This window comes from Cheilinus undulatus, linkage group 4, assembly GCF_018320785.1.
Source record: "Cheilinus undulatus linkage group 4, ASM1832078v1, whole genome shotgun sequence".
Lineage (NCBI taxonomy): Eukaryota > Metazoa > Chordata > Actinopteri > Labriformes > Labridae > Cheilinus > Cheilinus undulatus.
In genome coordinates this window covers 53,963,288-53,984,225 of record NC_054868.1, presented here as the reverse complement: position 1 = coordinate 53,984,225, position 20,938 = coordinate 53,963,288, and the positions used below count along the sequence as shown (strand labels likewise).

General features: G+C 41.5%; 1 protein-coding gene across 1 annotated transcript; it reads right to left on the bottom strand.

Moving 5' to 3' along the window:
- Positions 1–11,258: 11,258 nt before the first annotated feature.
- LOC121507819 (B-cell receptor CD22-like) lies at positions 11,259–14,894 on the bottom strand. Its single transcript, XM_041784159.1, has 4 exons — positions 14,762–14,894; positions 12,260–12,514; positions 11,813–12,031; positions 11,259–11,548 (listed from the first exon to the last, which is right to left on the bottom strand). The coding sequence occupies exons 1-4, from the start codon at positions 14,850–14,852 to the stop codon at positions 11,259–11,261; spliced, it is 855 nt and encodes a 284-aa protein (XP_041640093.1). The 5' UTR covers positions 14,853–14,894.
- Between the last annotated feature and the right edge of the window lie 6,044 nt (positions 14,895–20,938).

The window sequence follows — 20,938 nt, the reverse complement described above, 5'->3', positions numbered from 1 at the left end:
CAGCTGGAGGAGCAGTTTGACTCTTATAATTAGGAGCATTTTAGAGAGGAAGAACTCCACCAATCTGTGAAAAACTACCAATTAATAACAATTAAATAAACAATTTCAGAAACATTTTCCTCTACGTAAAATAGTGAAGACTTTGAATCTCCCACCATCTACAGTCCATAATATCAAAACTTCCCAGGTGTTTACAGACTGTTGTTAAAAGAAGATACTAAACATGGCTCTGTCTCTATTTTTTGAGATACAAGTGCATCTCATAAAATTAGAATATCATGAAAAAATTCAATATTTTTTCTCTTTTTTGAAAGTGAAACCCATATATTATGTAGACTTGTTACACATAGAGTGAAATATTTCAAGCCTTTATTTCTTGAAATGTTGATGATTATGGCTTACAGCTTACAGATTAGAAAACCCAAAATTCAGTGTCTCAGAAAATTAGAATATTGTGAAAAGTTAAATATTGGAAAGTCATGGTGTCACATCCTGATCAGCTAATGAACTCCAAACACCTGCAAAGGTTTCCTGAGCCTTTAAATGGTGTCTCGGTCTGGGTCAGTAGGCTACACAATCATGGGGAAGACTGCAGACTTGACAGATGTCCAGAAGACATTCACTGACACCCTCCACAAGGAGGGTAAGCAACAAAAGGTCATTGCTAAAGAAGCTGGTCATTCACAGAGTGCTGTATCCAAGCATATTCATAGAAAGTTGAGTGGAAGGAATAAGTGTGGTAGGAAAAGGTGCACCAGCATAAGGGAGAACCGCAGCCTTGAGAGGATTGTCAAGCAAAATCCATTCAAGAATTTGGGGGAGCTTCACAAGGAGTGGACTGAGGCTGGAGTCAGTGCATCAAGAGTCAGTACACAGACCAATCCTAGACATGGACTACAAATGTGGCATTACTCGCGTCAAGCCACTCCTGAATCAGAGACAACATCAGAAGCGTCTTACCTGGGCTGTGGAGAAAAAAGAACTGGACTGTTGTGGTCTCAGTGGTCCAAAGTCCTCTTTTCAGATGAAAGTACATTTTGCATGTCATTTGGAAATCGAGGTCCAAAGTCTGGAGGAAGAGTGGAGAGGCTCAGAATCCACGTTGTCCAGTGTGAAGTCTCCACAGTCAGTGATGATTTGGGCTGCCATGGCATCTGCTGGTGTTGGTCCACTGTGTTTTCTGAAGTCCACAGTCAACGCAGCCATCTACCAGGACATTTTAGAGACCTTCATGCTTCCTTCTGCTGACAAGCTTTATGGAGATGCTGATTTCATTTTCCAGCAGGACTTGGCACCTGCCCACACTGCCAAAGGTACCAAAAGCTGCTTCAATGACCATGGTGTTACTGTGCTTGATTCTGACCTGAACCCCATAGAGAATCTATGGAAGATGAGAGACACCAGACCCAACAATGCAGATGACCTGAAGGCCGCTATCAAAGCAACCTGGGCTTCCATTACACCTGAGCAGTGCCACAGGCTGATCGCCTCCATGCCACGCCGCATTGATGCAGTAATTCATGCAAAAGGAGGCCCAACCAAGTATTGAAGGCATAGAAATGAACATACTTTTCAGAAGCCTGACATTTCTGTTAAAAATATCCTTTTTTTATTGATCTTATGTAATATTCTAATTTTCTGAGATACAGAATTTTGGGTTTTCTGATCTGCAAGCCATAATCATCAACATTTTAAGAAATAAAGGCTTAAAATATTTCACTCTATGTGTAAAAAGTCTACATAATTTATGGGTTTCACTTTCAGAAAAGAGAGACAAAAAATATTGAACTTTTTCATGATACTCTAATTTTTTGAGATGCACTAGTATGCTGCTGCCATCAAATTCTAAATGAGCTAATATTTTTCCTAAAATGTTAAAATGTCTCAGCTAATCGTCTGAAATGTTTCTGTTCTATTGTGAATCAAATATGAATATATGAGATTTAACAATCATTGACTTGTTTTAATTTACATTTCACACAGCGTCCCAACTTTTTGGAATGTGGGTTATAATCTAACATTTAGAACCTAAACTCTACAACACAGATGAATGTTAAAACGGGGTATACAGTATATGAGGTTTAGAAGCTTGTAAAAACTGTCCATTCATGAATAAAGTATTTTAAATCCCTGAAGATAACAGCGAGGTCTTTTACTTCGTAGGAAGTTTGTCTGTTTTCGCCGAAGAACTTCAGCAGTGAGACCACCTCGAGTCCTCTGAGCAGATCAGCCAATCACAGATGGGAGATGGCACAGTATAGCCAATCATAGCAGGGAGGTGATACAGTAGTCTTAGCATACAGAGTCTATAAAATCAGGAGTTCCTGCCGTTTGATGAGCGTTGAATAAACCTCCACAAAAAATGGCGGACCCTCCGAAGCCCGCCCCGAAGAAGGGCTCTAAGAAGGCGGTGACAGAGAGCGCCGCTAAAGGCGGGAAGAAGAGGAAGAGCAGTAAGGAAAGCTACGCCATCTACGTGTATGTAAAAAAAAGTTATTATTAATTAAATATATATTTCATTGAAAAAATAAGTTTGAAACTGAAAGTGTATGGTTTGATCCTGAATTAAAAAAATAAAAACACTATACTGAAACAAAAAATAAGCATAAGCAAAGCTTTTGTCAATTTAAATATAATTATGATTCAGCTCTGTAAATATTTTAATAAAATCATTTATTTTCATTTTCCACTCTTAAATATATTTTCACATTTGAGGTGTTACTTTTTTCTGTTACAGGTTTAATATTTTCAGATTCAAATCTGTTTCTTTCACGCTCAAATCCTCTTTTGGTTCAGATTTTTCTTTTCTTTTCCAGATGATTTTTTTAGGTTTAAACTTCTGGTCCTGTTCTGGCGTGGGGGCGTGGCCTCAGCTGAGAAGGGTGAGGAATTGTGACAGAGAGGCCTAGCAAAGAAAGCTCAGAGCCTTCCACAATTATGTTGCCTTCAGGAAAAATGGGTATTTTGAGATTTTTGACTCAACACTTTCTGTACACTGTATTCATCTAATTAGCTGTAAGTAAAGGGATGCTGAGGACAAAGTTAGCTTTTAACAGCTGTTTTAGACAACTCTTGGCAATTATTTATGTATTAAAACATTTAAAATGTCAGATTATTCTGTTTATCACCCATACTTAAAGAAACTTTGTGTCCCACTTATTTTTAGTTTCAGTTCAGTCTTTTTTAGATTAGGATCAAACCATTAACTCTTAACTTCAAATGTATTTTTTCAATTAAATATAAATATTTTTAATTAACAAACCTTAAGCATGGATTTAGCTCCATATAACCCCGAGCTAACCAGCCCCAAATGTGATAGATTTAGTAGACTGAATCATTCTAAGTTTTTTCTGTCATCATACTTAAATTATTTGACAATCGTCCCTTAGGGCGGCCACACATGACAATTTTTAAATCTGAAATGATTTTGAAACCGTGGGAGACCCCAGACTTCAGGACAATTTCCAAAGATTTTTCATGTCTAATCCTCTGAACGCACACACGACAACTCAGCCAGACTGTCAGATCACTGGAGACCACACACCTGCCGACCTGCCTACGACCTCGCGTGATCACGTGACTTCAGAAAAAACAAAACACGGATGTCTGTCGATACCGTCTTGCTGTCTCTCCACAACAGATTGCCCTGGCATGAGTTACAGGTGGAGCAAACATCATAAAACAAGAGAAAGACCCAGGCTAAAATTGATACAATAAAACTGATATTTATGATTTTAGGTCGTAGTGCCTCTGACGAAGTACCCACAACAACCAATGAGAACGAGCAGACAGGGTAGCATCACCAGACGGATCAGACGTACTTTGACCGCTCGCAACCATGAACACGGCTTTAACTTAATTCCAGCCAGGATTTCCTGAGTCTTTCCCTTGTTTTATGATTTTTGCTTCACACGCCAGGACAGCCTGTTGTGGAGAGACAGCAAGACAGTATCGACAGACATCCATGTTTGTTTGTTTGTTTCTGAAGTCATGTGATCACGCAAGGTCGTAGGCGGGTCGGCAGGTGTGTGATAGCCCACATTTTCTGCTCTCCTGATGGGAGAATGTGAACAGAGTCAGTGTTTATTATATTTATTATTAACTGATATTTATAGTCCTGTTTACTACTCCTTATCAGCAAAAACATACCATCAATAAGAATGATTTCCTCCTGTTTATTGAAGTAAGAAAGGTGAAACAAAGGCGTTTTAATTTTCTGAAACTGTTTTTATTGCAGGAGAAAGTTTGAAGGAAGCAGAGTTTGTTCTGCACCTACTGCAATAAATCTGCAAACATGAAGGACTAGAGACAAAATAAACCCAACATTACAGTTAGGAATACAAAAGACAGAAAAAGTACACAAAGCAATGAAATTTTGTTCACAATAATTTCAACCCTTAAGCTCCTCCACCTTTTTGATTTTATGTTCTGCTGTGATCATCCCCTCAGTGTTTTATATATATTATCTCTGTTCATCTTTTGTTTTGCAGACTAAAAAGACAAAAACGTCAAACATCAGTGCTCACTGAAGAGGATCCTAACCTAAAAATCCCTAATGTATGTGTGGATCCCTCATTTCTGTGTTTGTTGCACCCTGCACATCCCTGTAGGTCCCTGTAGGTCCCTGCAGATCCCTGTAGGTCCCTGCAGATCCCTCTAGATCCCTGTAGATTCCTGTAGATCCCTGCAGATCCCTGTAGATTCCTGTAGATCCCTGCAGATCCCTCTAGATTCCTGTAGATTCCTGTAGATCCCTGCAGATCCCTGCAGATCCCTCTAGATCCCTGCAGATCCCTGTAGATTCCTGTAGATCCCTGCAGATCCCTGTAGATTCCTGTAGATCCCTGCAGATCCCTCTAGATTCCTGTAGATCCCTGCAGATCCCTGCAGATCCCTCTAGATCCCTGCAGATCCCTGTAGATTCCTGTAGATCCCTGCAGATCCCTCTAGATTCCTGTAGATCCCTGTAGATTCCTGTAGATCCCTGCAGATCCCTCTAGATTCCTGTAGATTCCTGTAGATCCCTGCAGATCCCTGCAGATCCCTCTAGATCCCTGCAGATCCCTGTAGATTCCTGTAGATCCCTGCAGATCCCTGTAGATTCCTGTAGATCCCTGCAGATCCCTGCCCTCCTGCACTGTTGTGTCTGATCATCTACCCATGTCTACATAACTAACCTCTGGTACCAGAGAAAATCCTCCCCTCCAGATTCAGGAGGGAGATGGTACAAAGCTGGCTCAGGTCTGAGGACTCCTTCTCCTTAGGAATCAGGATTTCCACTGCTCCACAGAAACAATGCTCTCCAAAAATGATCATGCAAACAAAAAAACAAACAAACAAACAAAATCAGCAGCTTGTTTCTCCAAAACCAAAAGTAGGTTTTTTAAACGATCGTAGAAGCAACTTGTTCTTACTTTCACCAAATTATTGACTGTCAGGCCCTCCTGGAGCCTGTTAGGGCTTTTTGATGGTATTTTTGCTCTTACTTTGGCAGTTGTCATGCTAAGATGATGATATTTGACAAAGTTGTTCATTTTTTAATGAATTTTCGAAATTTCATTATTCATTGTGTTGACAGAATTTTCCACTGTGTGGACATTAATGCTCACACTCTCCCTCCTAAAGCCCTTTTAGGCCTCATTGACTACCATTAGCCTGCTGATCCTACTATATCCATTTTGAGGACATTCATCATTTTTATCATAATTTTTTTTTTGAGTTGATAGTCACATTTTTATAGATTGAGGCATCAAATTTGGCCAAAGTTATCATTTTTCTTTAAATAAAAAAAACAAAACAAACAAACAAACAAACAAAAAAAAAAACAAAACAGAAGAAACGTGTTGCCCATAGAAATCAATTGACATGAAATAGCTCCATCCATCCTTGTTTGTCTGAAATTGGACACAGACTTCCAATAAAAACTCGTTTTTTGACTGTGTGCCTGTGGCACCAAAACAGCTCATAGCAACTGTTTCTTTGCTGTGGCATAAAAATTTAGTAGTCAGGGTTGAAGTTGTTGAAGAGATCTTGAGCAGTGAAAGTAAAAAAAAAAATTGAAAAGTGATTATTTTATTAACACCTTTCTGCATGTCTGTTTTCTGGACAAACAGGGACAGATGGAGCTAAAAATTACAGGGACGCTAGGGTTAAAGCCACTTATTTTCATTCTACTGCCACTACAATACAGAAATGCTTTTAGATCTCTCTGCGGCTTTTGACACTGTGGATCATAGCATTTTAATTTCACGTGTTGAGCACTGGGTGGGGATCAAAGATATTGCCCTAGAGTGGTTTAGGTCCTACCTGGCTGACAGGAGCTTCTCTGTCAGCCTTGGTGATGCCTATGTGGTGTGCCCCAAGGCTCCATACTTGGCCCAGTTCTATTTTCTTTATATATGCTCTCCCTGGGGTTTATTTTTAAAAAATATGACATTTCATTTCATCTCTACGCTGACGATACGCAGCTTTATTTACCCTTGAAAACCAGAGCTTCCAACGCCTTGGGCCCACTGCTGGACTGTCTCAGAGACATTAAAGCCTGGATGGCTCTCAATTTTCTTAAGCTAAATGAGGACAAGACTGAAGTCATTGTCTTTGGACCCCATGGCGGCTGTACCAGCCCCAGTGTGGATCTGTCCTCTCTGGAGCCTTATCTCAAAGGCTCTGCTAAAAATTTGGGGGTGATAATGGACAAAGATTTTAAAATTTATCTACAGATAAATGCAGATGTAAAATCCAGTTTTTATCATCTTTGTCTTTTATCCAAGGTCAAGTCCTTTTTATCTTTTAATGATTTTGAGGTTATGCATGCTTTTATCACAACTCGTCTAGATTATTGTAATGCACTTTATTTTGGTGCCAGCCAAACCTCTCTTAATCGTTTACAGCTTGTTCGAAACGCTGCAGCTCGTGTTTTAACTGGTCAACGTAAACTTGACCACATTTCCCCCATTTTAGCATCTCTTCACTGGCTTCCTGTGCGTTTTAGGATTGATTTTAAAATTTTGTTGTTAACTTTTAAGTCTCTAAACGGGCAGCTCCTCCCTATTGTTCTGACCTTTTAAAACCCCATGTTTTATCTCGGACTCTCAGATCCTCTGATCAGTGTCTTCTGACCGTCCCAAGGTCAAGGTTGAAGCTCAGGGGTGACTGAGCCTTCTCAGTAGCTGCACCTCTTCATGTTCGACTGTCCCCCTCTCTGCCTGTCTTTAAATCAAACTTAAAAACGCACTTTTACTCCCTGGCTTTAGGCTCTGCTTGAGATTGTGGCTTTTAATCCCCTCTGTTTTAACTGATCCATTTATGTCCTCCCATTTTTACTTCTGTCCTGTGTCTGTGCTTTATTGTTTGTTTTATTGTTTTTAATTTTTACTGTACAGCACTTTGGTCAGCATTTTGTTGTTTTTAAATGTGCTTAATAAATAAATCTGGATTGGATTGGAATTAAGAAATCCTGTTAATTCCTCTGTAATTCATTCAGAGGTAAAAATATTTGCTCATAATTTTTTTTTTTTGCCAAAGTTCACCATTTTTCAATGTTTGCAGAGAGGCATTGTGGGAGATAATGACCTTGTTTGAACTGATAGGATATATCAGTGACTGTAGGCCAGGGGATTTAACTATTTCAGCTAAAACTACTTTGGGTGTTTTCTATGGATGTCAGAGTCTGGTGAAAAATTAAAATTATGAAAACTGATTCACATTTACTATACATGATGAGGACTGGAGGTAAGGACCAAAAATGATGAGTTAATTTGCAAAAACAGTTAAGTGCCATTCTGGTAAACAATGAAAATAAATAAATAAATAAAATTAACACTCTCAATTGAATTGTCTTCTGATCTAAAATCTTAATAAAATGATTAATTAATTACAATTATTATAATCATACTTAATCAACTGATAAGGGCAGTTTGGTCCCTGTATGACTGGTACGTGTACGTGTCAGAGATTGGTCCGCATTGCCGGAAGTAAGTCGGACTCGTTTCCGGTGCGTGTTGGACTCTGCCAGGGCTGCCCTTTATCACCGGTTCTGTTCATAACTTTCATGGACAGAATTTCTAGGCGTAGCTAGGGCGTTGAGGGGGTCCGGTTTGGTGGCCTCGGAATTGGGTCTCTGCTTTTTGCGGATGATGTGGTTCTGTTGGCTTCATCAGGCCGTGACCTTCAGCTCTCACTCGAACGGTTCGCAACCAAGTGTGAAGCAGCTGGGATGAGAATCAGCACCTCCAAATCTGAGGTCATGGTCCTCAGTCGGAAAAGGGTGGAATGCCCTCTCTGGGTTGGGGCTGGGTTGAGCTGAGTCGAAAGGCGAAGCTCTCGATTTACCGGTCGATCTACGTTCCCATCCTCACCTATGGTCATGAGCTGTGGGTCGTGACCGAAAGAACAAGATCACGGATACAGGCAGCTGAAATGAGTTTCCTTCGCAGGGTGTCTTGGCTCTCCCTTAGAGATAGGGTGAGAAGCTCGGCCATTCGGGAGAGACTCAGAGTAGAGCCGCTGCTCCTCCGTGTTGAGAGGAGCCAGATGAGGTGGCTCGGGCATCTGGTCCGGATGCCTCCCGGACGCCTCCCAGGTGAGGTGTTCTGGGCAAGTCCCACTGGGAGGAGACCCCGGGGAAGACCTAGGACACGCTGGAGAGACTATGTCACTCGGCTGGCCTGGGAACACCTTGGGATCCCCCAGGAAGAGCTGGACGAAGTGGCTGGGGAGAGGGAAGTCTGGGTCTCCCTGCTTAGGCTGCTGCCCCTGCGACCCGATCTCGGATAAGCGGAAGAAGATGGATGGATGGATGGATGGATGGATGGATGGATGGATAATGGATGGATGGCAAACAAATTGTACAACTGAATTCTGTCCTTGTGCCTCAGTAGTCATTTTTGCAGAGAGACACATTATTTTAAACTTCTAGATTGCGAACAACTTTCAAAAAGGGAATGTTGGGGTACTGGTAGTCTAGTGTTCATGTCTGTGCTGCAGACCCCCCTCCATTTACAGAAGCTGTTCTCAAAGTGGACTGCCCAGGTTCAAATCTGTACCCAGCATGCCATCCCCCACTCTCTCTCGCCCCAGTCTCCAACTCAGTCCATTGTCCTGTGTTTTCAATAAAGGCATGAAAAGTCCAAAATAAGGCATCAGAGAAAAAAGATCCAAGTGCTTGTGTTTATCTGGGTTTGACTGTACTGTAGAGGGCAAAGGAATCATCTCCAGCCTCTTGATTTGTCCTGTTAAAGGAAAAACAAAGCATTAAGAACAGTGATTATGATTCAAAATTCTGATTCTGTAGGAGATGCTCACCTTGGAAGTCTGCTGGCAGTTTGAATTCTGACACTTGCATATTCAACTTCATCCTCTGTGCTCCTGTTCTGTGCTCGTCTGTGAGCTGGTCTGACACTTGCATAGACAACATCCACCTGGTCCTGAAAGAAAATGATGCTTGCATTGTGAAGGGGGTCCTGCTGTTCTGGTGGTTGTCTCTGAGCTACAGCTGACAGGTTGTTATACACTGGACCTGTTCTTGACTGATAAAACACACAGAACTTAAGTGTACTGCATTTTGATGCAGTGAACATGATCTTAAAATTAAAATACCTATTAAGTATCGATTGTCTCAGTTCTATTTACATACATCCCCATGTATTTATACTTCCGGGGGGGGGGGGGGGGGGTGAATGAAACTTACATTTCTGAGACAACTGCATGTGATCCTGAGTCTTGAAATGAGTTCTGCTGTTTTAATACCTTCTGATCACAGGCAGAGGTCCCAAAATTCAAGGAATGAGCTATCCCCCCTGTTTAACCTATTCACAGTATTTGCAGATGTAAAACATCTCCAGACTCTCCTGGTATTGGCAGCCAGGTTAGTGAGGCTCAGACTGGTGTGGAGAGGGTACCAGGTAAATATAAACAGGAAGAGAGTGCAGGAGTTCAGTTTGGTTGTGTGGAAGAGAAACTTAAGGAGGAAAGTATTTAGGAAGTCCTCATTCAGGCCAGTTAAAGGGGGCTTTACCTGGATGGGGGGGTGGGTGGTGGACTTGTATTTGCACAGGTGATAGTTTGCACCAATGGGCTCTATGCACGAACTGCTTCCGCATTTGGCATTAGACTGCTCCCACACTTCCAGTCGGGAGAAGAGAATGGGGTATGATGGCAAAATCGTTGCGGTTTACTCGCCGTTTGCATGAGTTACCTGAGCTGACTGTCAATGACGAGTTACATTTAGCTGAAGATCTGCATTGCAGCACGCAGCAACGATGTCCAGAAGTGCTTTAAACCTGTTTTTGAAACATCATTTTAGCATGTTTGGATGCCAAGAGATGATGGTGGAGTAAACACAAACATCAATCGAAACAAAAAAACCCAACGAAACGGACAAATTAAGGCAGTATAGGAGGGTTTAGATTCTGTTTTGGCCTAGCACATATCGTTAGGTGGAAGTTGAGAACCGGTCTTATTTTCCACCAGAAATACGCCACCCCCTGCCGTGCATAGAGCCCATCTGAGGCCTGACATATTGCTATGGTCTGCAAGTTGGCAGTTGTTAATTTAATAGAACTAGAGATTACCTGGAAGGATTCAGTGGAGGAAGTGTATGACACACTTAGATATGCAGAATTAGGAGCAAAAGCTGAACAGTAAAGATGGAAAATATTTTTCATCCAGTAGTAGTGGGATGTAGAGGGTTTAGAGCAGCATTTTATGACCTAGAGAGCTGTCAGTTTGTTCAATATTGCTAGAGGTTTAAACAAGTGCATCTGGAGGAGGAATATTGTCAGTTGGGGGCCAAATTAGGTTTGATAAAACCCACTAAACTCATCTGTTCTTTTCTTTCTGATTTCCTCAAAAGTATAGGAGTGGGGGGGCAAGGACGAGTGCTAGCCCCAATCGAGGAACCTCACCTGTGCTCCGTTGTCACGTCTCTCTCTGGTGGTTGATTGTTGTTTGAGTTGTTTTCTCCTACATGGGAAGATTAGTGCGTGAAATCATAAACTTTAACATTTGGGGATTTTATTACAAACTTAAGGATGCATTAAAGGAAACATTAATACCTTACCTGATGCAAAGGAAGACAAAAAGGAGAACGATAACCAGGAGAAATGCAGTTACTGTTCCTACAGCTGCTGCTGTCCTTTTATCTGATAATGACATGGGAAATTCAGACGCTCAGTGGGAGAATTAGGGGTAAGCCACATAACACTGGTCAGCTATCCAGTTCACAGTCACATACAACTTCACAAGTTCAGCTGTAAAACTCACCTGCAGGTGAAAGTGAACAACATACCTGCCACAACAGTCAGAGTGAAGGTGGAGTTATGGCGCCCTCTTGTGTTCAGGGCTTCACAGTAGTAATTCCCACTGTGATTAGCACTGAAGTCAGTGATGGTGAAGATCTGTCCTGAAGCTAGAGGTGAGTCTTCATTCTCCTTGTACCAGGTGTAATTAGCTGCTGGGTTAGCATCACTGCTACACATGAGGGTCACGGCTCTGCCCTCCACTATCTCAGCAGAGGGACTCGCTGACACAGAGGGAGGCTTTGGAGCATCTGGATGAGGACATACAAATTAGTTCTCTTTGGTTACGTTCATATTTACAGGTCTTGGTGTTGAATTTAGATTTGTTGCTTGGATCATTAAACTATCTTTAGATATGGCCAAAGTCTGTGTTTATCTCAGCGTGCTAAGTGTTCATGATCTAGAATTAACTTGTTGAGTAAAAACAGAGATGCCACAGGAAGCATGTGAATATTCTGATGTTTTGTACTCACACTGAACATCTAAAAATAGAGGAGCAGAGCTGACATGTCCACATTGATTCTCAGACTTGCAGGAGTAGATCCCTTTGTCTTCAGAGCTGAGTGAGGTGAAATCATAAATGTTTACCAGCCCTTGTCCCAGTATTTGGTTTGCCTTGTACCACGTGTATGTAGCTGCAGGGTTAGCATCACTGCTACAGGTAAGAGTCAAAGGAAGGCCCTCTGCGACCTCTGCTGAAGGATTCAAGGTCAAAATAGCAGTCTGTGGACCATCTGGAAGACAAGATTGGTAGACAGTCATAACTCAAGGTGGGCTGCTGTGCTGAATCTGACATTTTTAAGGAGGTGTGATACCACTGATGCAGCAGTGGAAGCAATTTAGGAGAAAACCATTTCAACTTCTACTGGAACTCTGAATGCAAGGAGAGCAGACGTAATCCACAGACCACCCATTTCAGGCACAGGCAACATACAGGCAGACTGAAACGTAGGTTTACTTACATTTCACATCAACAAAAACATGTTCAGATGTCCTCCTTCCCAGATTATTGTCAACTACACAGTAATATTCTGCAGAGTCAGAGGACTGGACGGAGTCGAGGTAAAGCTGTAATCCTCTGAGCAGTGATTGGTTCCTCTTGTACCAGGTGTATTTAGGTGGAGGGTTAGCATCACTGCTACAGTTCAGAGTCACTGAGCTGTTCTTCATAATGTCACCAGTGGGAATCATCAACACTGTAGGAGCTGTTGGAGCATCTGGAGAAGATAATGGAGAAGACTGAGTGATACTAAAATGTCACTTAGACTATCCTAACAAAATTATATAACATGGGATAAAGTGTTACTGCATCCTTGTACTTTATCGAATATATTTTTTGCAAGCACAGCACTGAAACTGCCCTGGTCAAAATCACCAACGACCTTCTCTGTGCAGCTGACTCCAGACTACTTACCATTCACATCCTCCTCGACCTCAGCGCAGCATTCGACAACATTTCTCACCCACTGCTCCTGGACCGCCTGGCTGGCACTGGCATCACTGGTGCTGCCCTCTCCTGGTTCACATCATACCCCACCGACCGCCAACAATTCGTACAACTAGGGAACCAGAAGTCTGGGTGTTCGGGTGTTTCACTGGATGTCCCCCAGGGGTCAGTCTTGGGTCCACTTCTTTTCATCATTTACCTCCTTCCCCTAGGCACACACCTCCATCACCATGGGATCCATTTTCACTGCTACGCCGATGACACACAGGTCTACATCTCCTCCAAACCCACCGTTGCCATCCCTCCCACCTCCCTCATCATCTGCCTTGAAGACATCCGGAGCTGGATGAGCAGGAACTTCCTGAATCTCAACAGCAATAAAACCGAGGCCCTGCTCATCGGCTCCAAATCCACCCTCACCAAATCACAGCACACCTCAGCTCCACCCATCATCATTGACGGATTCCCTGTACCCTTCTCCCCCCAAGTCAAGAGCCTCGGCATCATCTTGGACGGCACCCTCTCATTTGCACCTCATATTCAAAACATCACCCGGACTGCTTTCTTCCACCTCCGCAACATCTCCAGACTCCGCCCATCGCTATCTCAACCCAGCACCGAAATACTGGTTCACTCACTTGTCACATCCCGCCTCGACTGCTGCAACGCCCTCCTCACCGGACTCCCTGCCAAACTCATCAACAGACTGCAAATCATTCAGAACTCGGCCGCCCGGATCATTGCCCGCACCAAATCCTCTGACCACATCACCGCTGTTCTCCCTGTACAATACCGCATCCACTATAAAAACCTTCTCCTCACCTATAAAGCTCTCCACCACCTAGCCCCCACTTACCTCTGTGACCTCTTTCATGAATACACTTCCTCCTGCACCCTCCGCTCAACCTCTGCTGGACTACTAACCATCCCCACGTCACGCCTCACTACCACGGGTGCCCGAGCCTTCAGCTGCTCAGCACCCAGACTCTGGAACTCCCTCCCCCCACACATAAGACAGTCAGACTCCATCACTTCATTCAAATCCTGTTCAAACTGGCATATGCCCTCTAACTGGACACTGTGCACTTCACTTGTCTTTTATGTTGATGTTGTAATGATGTTTTATTATGCTTTATGTAAGGTGACCTTGGGTGACTTGAGGGCACCTCCAAATAAAATGTCTTATTATTATTATTATTATTAATAATAATTACCAATGCTGTTAATTTAGGGCAGCTGTGGCATAAACCTTACTTTGGTTAGGGTTAGGGTGGTCTAATACATTTTTTAAGCAATGTACATTTTACCATTTTACTGTAAAATGAATCTACAGTTTTACTTGCCAGAGAAGGATCTACTCCAAAGATGCTCCCTGGGTTTGTCAAGCAGCGGCTCTGACTCTCCAGGGAGTGCATGGCTAGAAACCCCCATATAGATAGATACATTAATGACAATGTGTACGGAAAACAATCAAATTAGTTCAAAAGCCATTAATCCTGGCGCGCCGGCAGTCGAGTGGTTAAGGCGCACGCCATATACACAGGCGACCCGGGTTCGAATGCGGCCCATGGCACTATTTCCTGCATGTCTCTCCCCGCTCTCTCCCCCCTTTCTGACTCTATCCACTGTCCTATCAAATAAAGGCAAAGAGGCCAAAAATAAATCTTAAAAAAAAAAAAAAAAGCCATTAATCCATAGTAGCATGAATCTGAATATGAGGGTGTAACAAGCTTTATGCTGTAAAGGAGGAGGCTGGGGTGGAGGCATCAGCATTAATGCAAGCAGGGATTAGTGAGAAGTACGTCACATTTAAATGGACCGCTGTGTTGAAAAAGGAGATAAATGGGATCAGCTGGCTGTCAGCTGATCATGGCTGGGTGAATGACTACCTACCCTGCATGAACTAACACTGAGCTTCATTATGTAAATTAGTAATACACTGTATTAGTAAAAGTATTGATTACATCAAAGTTTCCATCCTATCAGTTTTGTTCTGAACAAAGTAGCACTGACTCACACACTGAAGGAGAGCGATAATCCTCATAAGAGCAGGAGTAAACGCCTGCAGGGTCGACAGAGCCTCTATAAGATGAAGATGTTTGCTCCATTATTTTGGTTCCATTCTTAAACCAAGTGAAGGGAGAGCGACCACCTTGAATACAGCTGCTGTGACAAATCAGCTTTGGACCGCTAGAAGACTTGATCACCTGCACCTGTAAATCTGGATCTGTTCAAAGAGAAAAGTTTGATTTAATAAGCTGTCAGTGGCATAAAGAGTTGCTTGTATAACATCACCACCTGTTAGCCAGAGGAGCAAGGTGCAATCTAAAACGAGCCGTGGACATAGTGGATTTCACAGCCCATAATAAACTGTTATGAAACTGTTTAAATATTTACAAAAGAAACTGATTCTTTTTGATTTGAGCACTACAGGTTTAAATCATAAAACCTCTAATTAGTTTCTTAGATTAATTCGCAGATAAATGCATGTGACGTCACAGACAGTGTAAGTCACTGTGGGTCCAGCTGCTGAGTGGCTGAAAGCTCGTACTGGTGACAGCTGGGAGTGACAATGACTTCAACATTTTCATTTGTTATGTCAGATACCAGTGTTGATGCTTGTCTTTAAACTCAGTCGGTAAAAAGTGTCTATAAAAGTGGTATATTAGTGTTCATCAGTACCTCTGACAGTCAGAGTCGTTCCAGGAAATCTGCTTTGCCATTCAATATGTGTTGTTGTGAATTTGAAGCGATATTCTGCAGAATCGGCCTCTCTCAGGTCAGAGATCCTCAAAGTGGAGCGTCCTTTCTGTGTTTCAAAGACTTGAATACGACCTGAATCCTCAGGCCGTTCACCAAAATGCTGGAAGCTTCTGTCAGTCCTGAACCAGAATTTTGATGTGGTATTCTCATAACTGTTAAAAGTAGAAGAAATCTCCACTGATGAGCCTCTGAAGGCACAGATTCTTCTGTCAGCATAAGTCACTCTGTGACATGAATGACCATGGCCACCTGAAAATAAACACATTTATCTGAATGAGGTTGGCATTGTAAGGAAAACAGTCTAAATCCAGAGTATCAAATATATTCATGTCATCTAGTCAAAGCCTGGGGAATAAACTCACACACTGAAGGTGATGGGGAGTCCTCGAGTCCCTGAACAGCACACGAATAACTTTCTGCAGAATAAAAGTATTCTTTCCATGACTGACTCTTTTCTTTCAGAACTTTCTTTTCATTTTCATACCAAATGAAGGATGTTTGACCAGATAGATGACATCTGCTGACACACTTAAGCTGTGACCATGAGCAGGGGTCTGACCAACATGGTTTAGTTTTGTCCATCTTGACCTGGATAGCTGAATTTGTCAAGAAACATTTTTACGTTACTGTCAGTGTATGCATGCCAATAATCAACAACAAACAAGCCTTCAGAAAAGTCAGTAAAATCTTACCTGATACAGTCAAAGAGACTCCACGTTCAGCGGTATAACTCACACCTATGTGGTTTGTTATTAACCTAAACTTGTACGTAGCCGAGTCGCTCTCTCTCAGGTCTGTTATTCTCATGGTGCACCTGTTTCCACCACAGTGATACTGAACTCGACCTGCATAATCAGAGGAAGCCCTCAGATCTGAAGGTTCCTTTCCCTGCAGACGGGTAAACCAGAATGTGTTCTCAGCTGTAGTTTTCAGTCCGTTAATCATCAGTGGATATCTGAAGGTGCAGCTCATTTCCACTGTCGATCCTTTCAAGACACAAATCTGAGGAGGAGAGCAAGTCACTGCCCAGCCATCCTCAGCCTGCACCACTGCAACACAAAGCACAAAAAACTAATCCCAGACAAATGACAACACTGGAGACTTCATTATCTTTAAGGTACGGAAGCCCTACAGGGACATATATTCACATATATTATTTACCCTGATAAGGAATCATTTCTGTCCATTTTCTCACGAGACAACATCAACCAAAGCAAGTCTAAACAGATTAGATTTAAGAGTTTGGGTTTGGGTGTTTTGTCCAAGGACTCATCAACATGACTGCAGGAGCTGGGGCTCAAACCCTCAATCCACTAAACCACAGTCAACCCTGTTGTTCAGTGAACTCTGGGAAGTGATGTCAAAACGTCACATCCTCATTACCATAGAACAAAAAACTGTCATTTAGGGTGTGAAGAGTGTGTCATGTGAAGAACTGTTAGCTTGGTTGGGTCTGTCTGTAGTCAAAAGTGTGAGAAAAGTGCAGAACAAGAATGTGAAACTCTTCACTGTCAGTTTGAGACACAAAGATGTTTTATAAAAATCAATATAGTGTCAATGTGAAAACTTAGCCTCCAAGGTTTTTAATGAGATGTTGATAAAGGTTAATGTTGGTCAGGGTAAAGCATTTATGAAATGTTCACAGTGACTATTTTCAGGAAGGAGTTGAATATATTTAAAGGTAATAGATGTCTAAACATACGATGTTTAGCACCATTTATTAGCCGGTTCAGAGACTGGTTGTCGGTGTGAGCAGTCGACTAAACATAAGAGACTTGTTTCCTGCTTTGTTTGCATTTTGGTCTCTCCTGCGTTATTATTTGGCATTATATTACTAACAACCATGCTTTCTGATTGTTTTCTGTTAGCTGGGTTGTCTTAAATACAGAAGACAGAGATGAAGGAAACTGGTGATTTCAGACATTCAGTAAACGACAGACCTAACAACCAGCATGCAAACATTTGGTGCTGCAGGACACTAAGGTTTACATCATACGGCATCTCAACATTCAATCAATACATCAGTGTTAGCTGTCTTATAAAATACCCCTGAAACTAGAAAAGCTGAAATTCAAGCATACGTACCAGACATGAAGAGAAGGAAGACGACAAATCCACTCACTGCTGCAGCTGACCTCATATCTACTGCTGCTCCCTGTCTGTTTAAATTACATCAATTGTAAAAATGAGTAAAGTTAACTCAAAGTGCCGTTGGTTGGTTTTATCATGAAAGAAAACTCGTCTGAAGCTGAGACAGACTAGTGACACCTGGCCTGCTACACTTCCCCTTTCCATTATTAGCATGTATAGACAGCTGATGATCCTAAAGATCAAATATAGAAATGACTACTTCTCTTTTATTTTACATTAATATTCTGATGCACCGTAAAGTCATGTGGATGGCAGAACTATCCTTAAAACAGCACTTAACCTGAGAAACACTAAAAGTGTCCACTTACCTCTGCTGTGACTGCTGCGTTTGATGAGATTAAAAGGAGACAAATAATCACTGATCTAACTGAGCTGAAACCTCCAGGGCTGAAAACCTGAGCCAGCGAGAGGCCGGCTCCAAAACCACATTTAAGTTTCCAGTTTTACAGCTATAGCCAGTTTTTGCTTCTTCTCAATTATTAATTCATCTACCACCCCAAATATTGTTATTCCAGTGGAAAGACATTTATCCACACGTTCATCCACCGGTAAATTTAAATAACCTTGAGCATTTACTTGTGACTCATTTGCTTTGATAAGTTGGTGTTTGCCTCACCTGGCTCCTCTCTAGCATCGTCCTCTCATCAGAGTGTGGACACAAAAGTTATCTGCAGCAATGAGGAACAACTCAAAGATAAAAAAAGGTGCTACTGCTGTTAATTCTATAACTTCCTGATACGTTTGACACCTCTTAGAGGTGACTGCAACTACTGACACTGCAGCATATTAGAAACAGGCTTTAGAAGCTACTTTGACTGTAATTGTTAATAAGATATTAATCTCACCTGAGTGATATCAGAAAATTATATATTTGCAGTTTTTTTCAATATATTGCAATCAGGTTTCTCTCCTATTTTTCAGAAAAACAAAAAAATAAAATCAAAAACAAAAACAACAACAACAACAAAAAAATCCTACCTTAAAATCAACACATTTATAGATAAACTAGGGCTGAGCAGTTCTTTAAAAAGATCTAACTGTAATTGCTTTGACTCAAATTTTATATTAATAGTTCCATTAAAAGGAAGTTGATTTTTAGGTCATTCAATTTTTGAAATTAGAAAAACATACAAGAAAGCAGTGGCTGAATGTTTGCATGATGTGAAGAGCATAACATGCCTGCAGCAAAAAAAAAAAAAAAAAAAAAATCATTTCAGGTTGAAGAAGTATTGCATTTTCTGTAATTTGAAAACTGTAGTAGGCCATATTTCAGTTTAATCCAAATTTTAATGAATTTCCCTGCCTTATTAGAAATAAATTATATTATTGGTGCAAAGATAAACTGATCTTGATTGGCTAACCAATCTTAACGTCAAAGATCTGAGTGCATCGGTCCATTGAGTTCTAGATCAGTAAAAATGTTGCATGAATTGGTCTATGCACCGGTTTTAAAAAGAACCCTGCAGGATCAGACAAGTTCATCTTGTTGGATAGATAATTGTGTCTCTCATATGTAAACTGAAGTAAATAGATATCCTAGATATCTGCAATAAGAGTAAATTTGAGCATATAAACTCACCAGCAGGCCGCCATGTTTTGGTCCACACTGGTACTATTACATCACTAGAACGCTCTTTGTCGTTGCTATAGTAACCGCTGTTTCACATTGGCGGTATGTTTTGCTGCTTGCAGCTGTTGCTGCCATAAAAGCTTTCACACCAGACACCAGTTTGCTGTGTGTTGGTTTTGTCTCCCTGCTGTCAGAGCTCTTTCATTCCTTCTAAGTTCAACCTCAATAAACCTCCCTACAAGTGACTGGATTCAGTGTATACACTGCGTTCCACATTATTATGCAAATGATATTTTTCTCTGATTTTCCTAAATATTAGTGCAAATGACAGTCAGAATATTTTTCAAGTCATCAGCCATTAGAGCATAATTCAGATGTTTTTGAACAAACTTCATAATGACAAAAATTGTTTTTAAAAAATAAAAACCTCAGAATGCACTGTTCCACATTATTAAGCACAACAGCTTTTTAAAACATTTTATAGGTTGTAAAGAACTGAAAATGGTCATTTGTTGAATCTACAGCATTAGGAAGTCATATTTACTGAAATCAAAGCTATTTCAATCAAAAACATCTGAACAGGACAAGTTCCATGTTAACATAGGAGCCCTTCTTTGATATCACCTTCACTATTCTTGCATCCATTGAACTTGTGAGTTTTTGGAGAGTTTCTGCTTGAATTTCTTTGCAGGATGTCAGAATATCCTCCCAGAGCTGCTGTTCTGACCCTCATAGATCTTTAGCTTGAGGATGCTCCAAAGGTTCTCAATAGGGTTAAAGGTCAGGGGAGGATGGGGGCCACACCATGAGTTTCTCTCCTTTTATGCCCATAGCAGCCAATGACACAGAGGGATTCTTTGCAGCATGAGATGGTGCATTGTCATGCATGAAGAAAATTTTGCTACAGAAGGCACGGTTCTTCTTTTTGTACCATGGAAGAAAGTGGTCAGTCAGAAACTCTGTATACTCTGTCAAGGTCATTTTCACACCTTCAGGGACCCTAAAGGGGCCTACCAGCTCTCTCCTCATGAATCCAGCCCAAACATGACTCCGCCCCCTCCTTGTTGACGTCCCGGCCTCGTTGGGACATGGTGGCCATCCACCAACCATCCACTACTCCTCCATCTGGACCATCCAGGGTTGCACGGCACTCATCAGTCAACAAGACTGTTTGAAAATGAGTCTTCATGTATTTCTGGGCCCACTGCAACCGTTTCTGCTTGTGAGCATTGGTTAGGGGGGGCTGAATAGTAGGTTTATACACGACTGCAAGCCTCTGGAGGATCCTACACCTTGAGGTTGGTGGGACTCCAGAGGCACCAGCAGCTTCAAATACCTGTTTGCTGCTTTGTAATGGTATTTTAGCATCTGCTCCCTTAATCTGATGAATTTGTCTGTCAGAAACCTTCCTCATTATGTCTTTATCTGCACAAACCCGTCTGTGCTCTGAATCAGCAACAAATTTCTTCACAGTATGATGATCATGCTTAATTTCTCCTGAAATATCGAATGTTTTCATTCCTTGTCCAAGGCATTACACTATTTGACACTTTTCGGTAGCAGAGATCCTTTTTCTTTCCCATATTGCTGAAACCTGTGGCCTGCTTAATAATGTGGAACATGTGGAAAAGTGCATTTTGAGGTTTTTATTTTTTTAAAAAATAATAGTTATCATTATGAAGTTTGTTCAAAAACATTTGAATTATACTC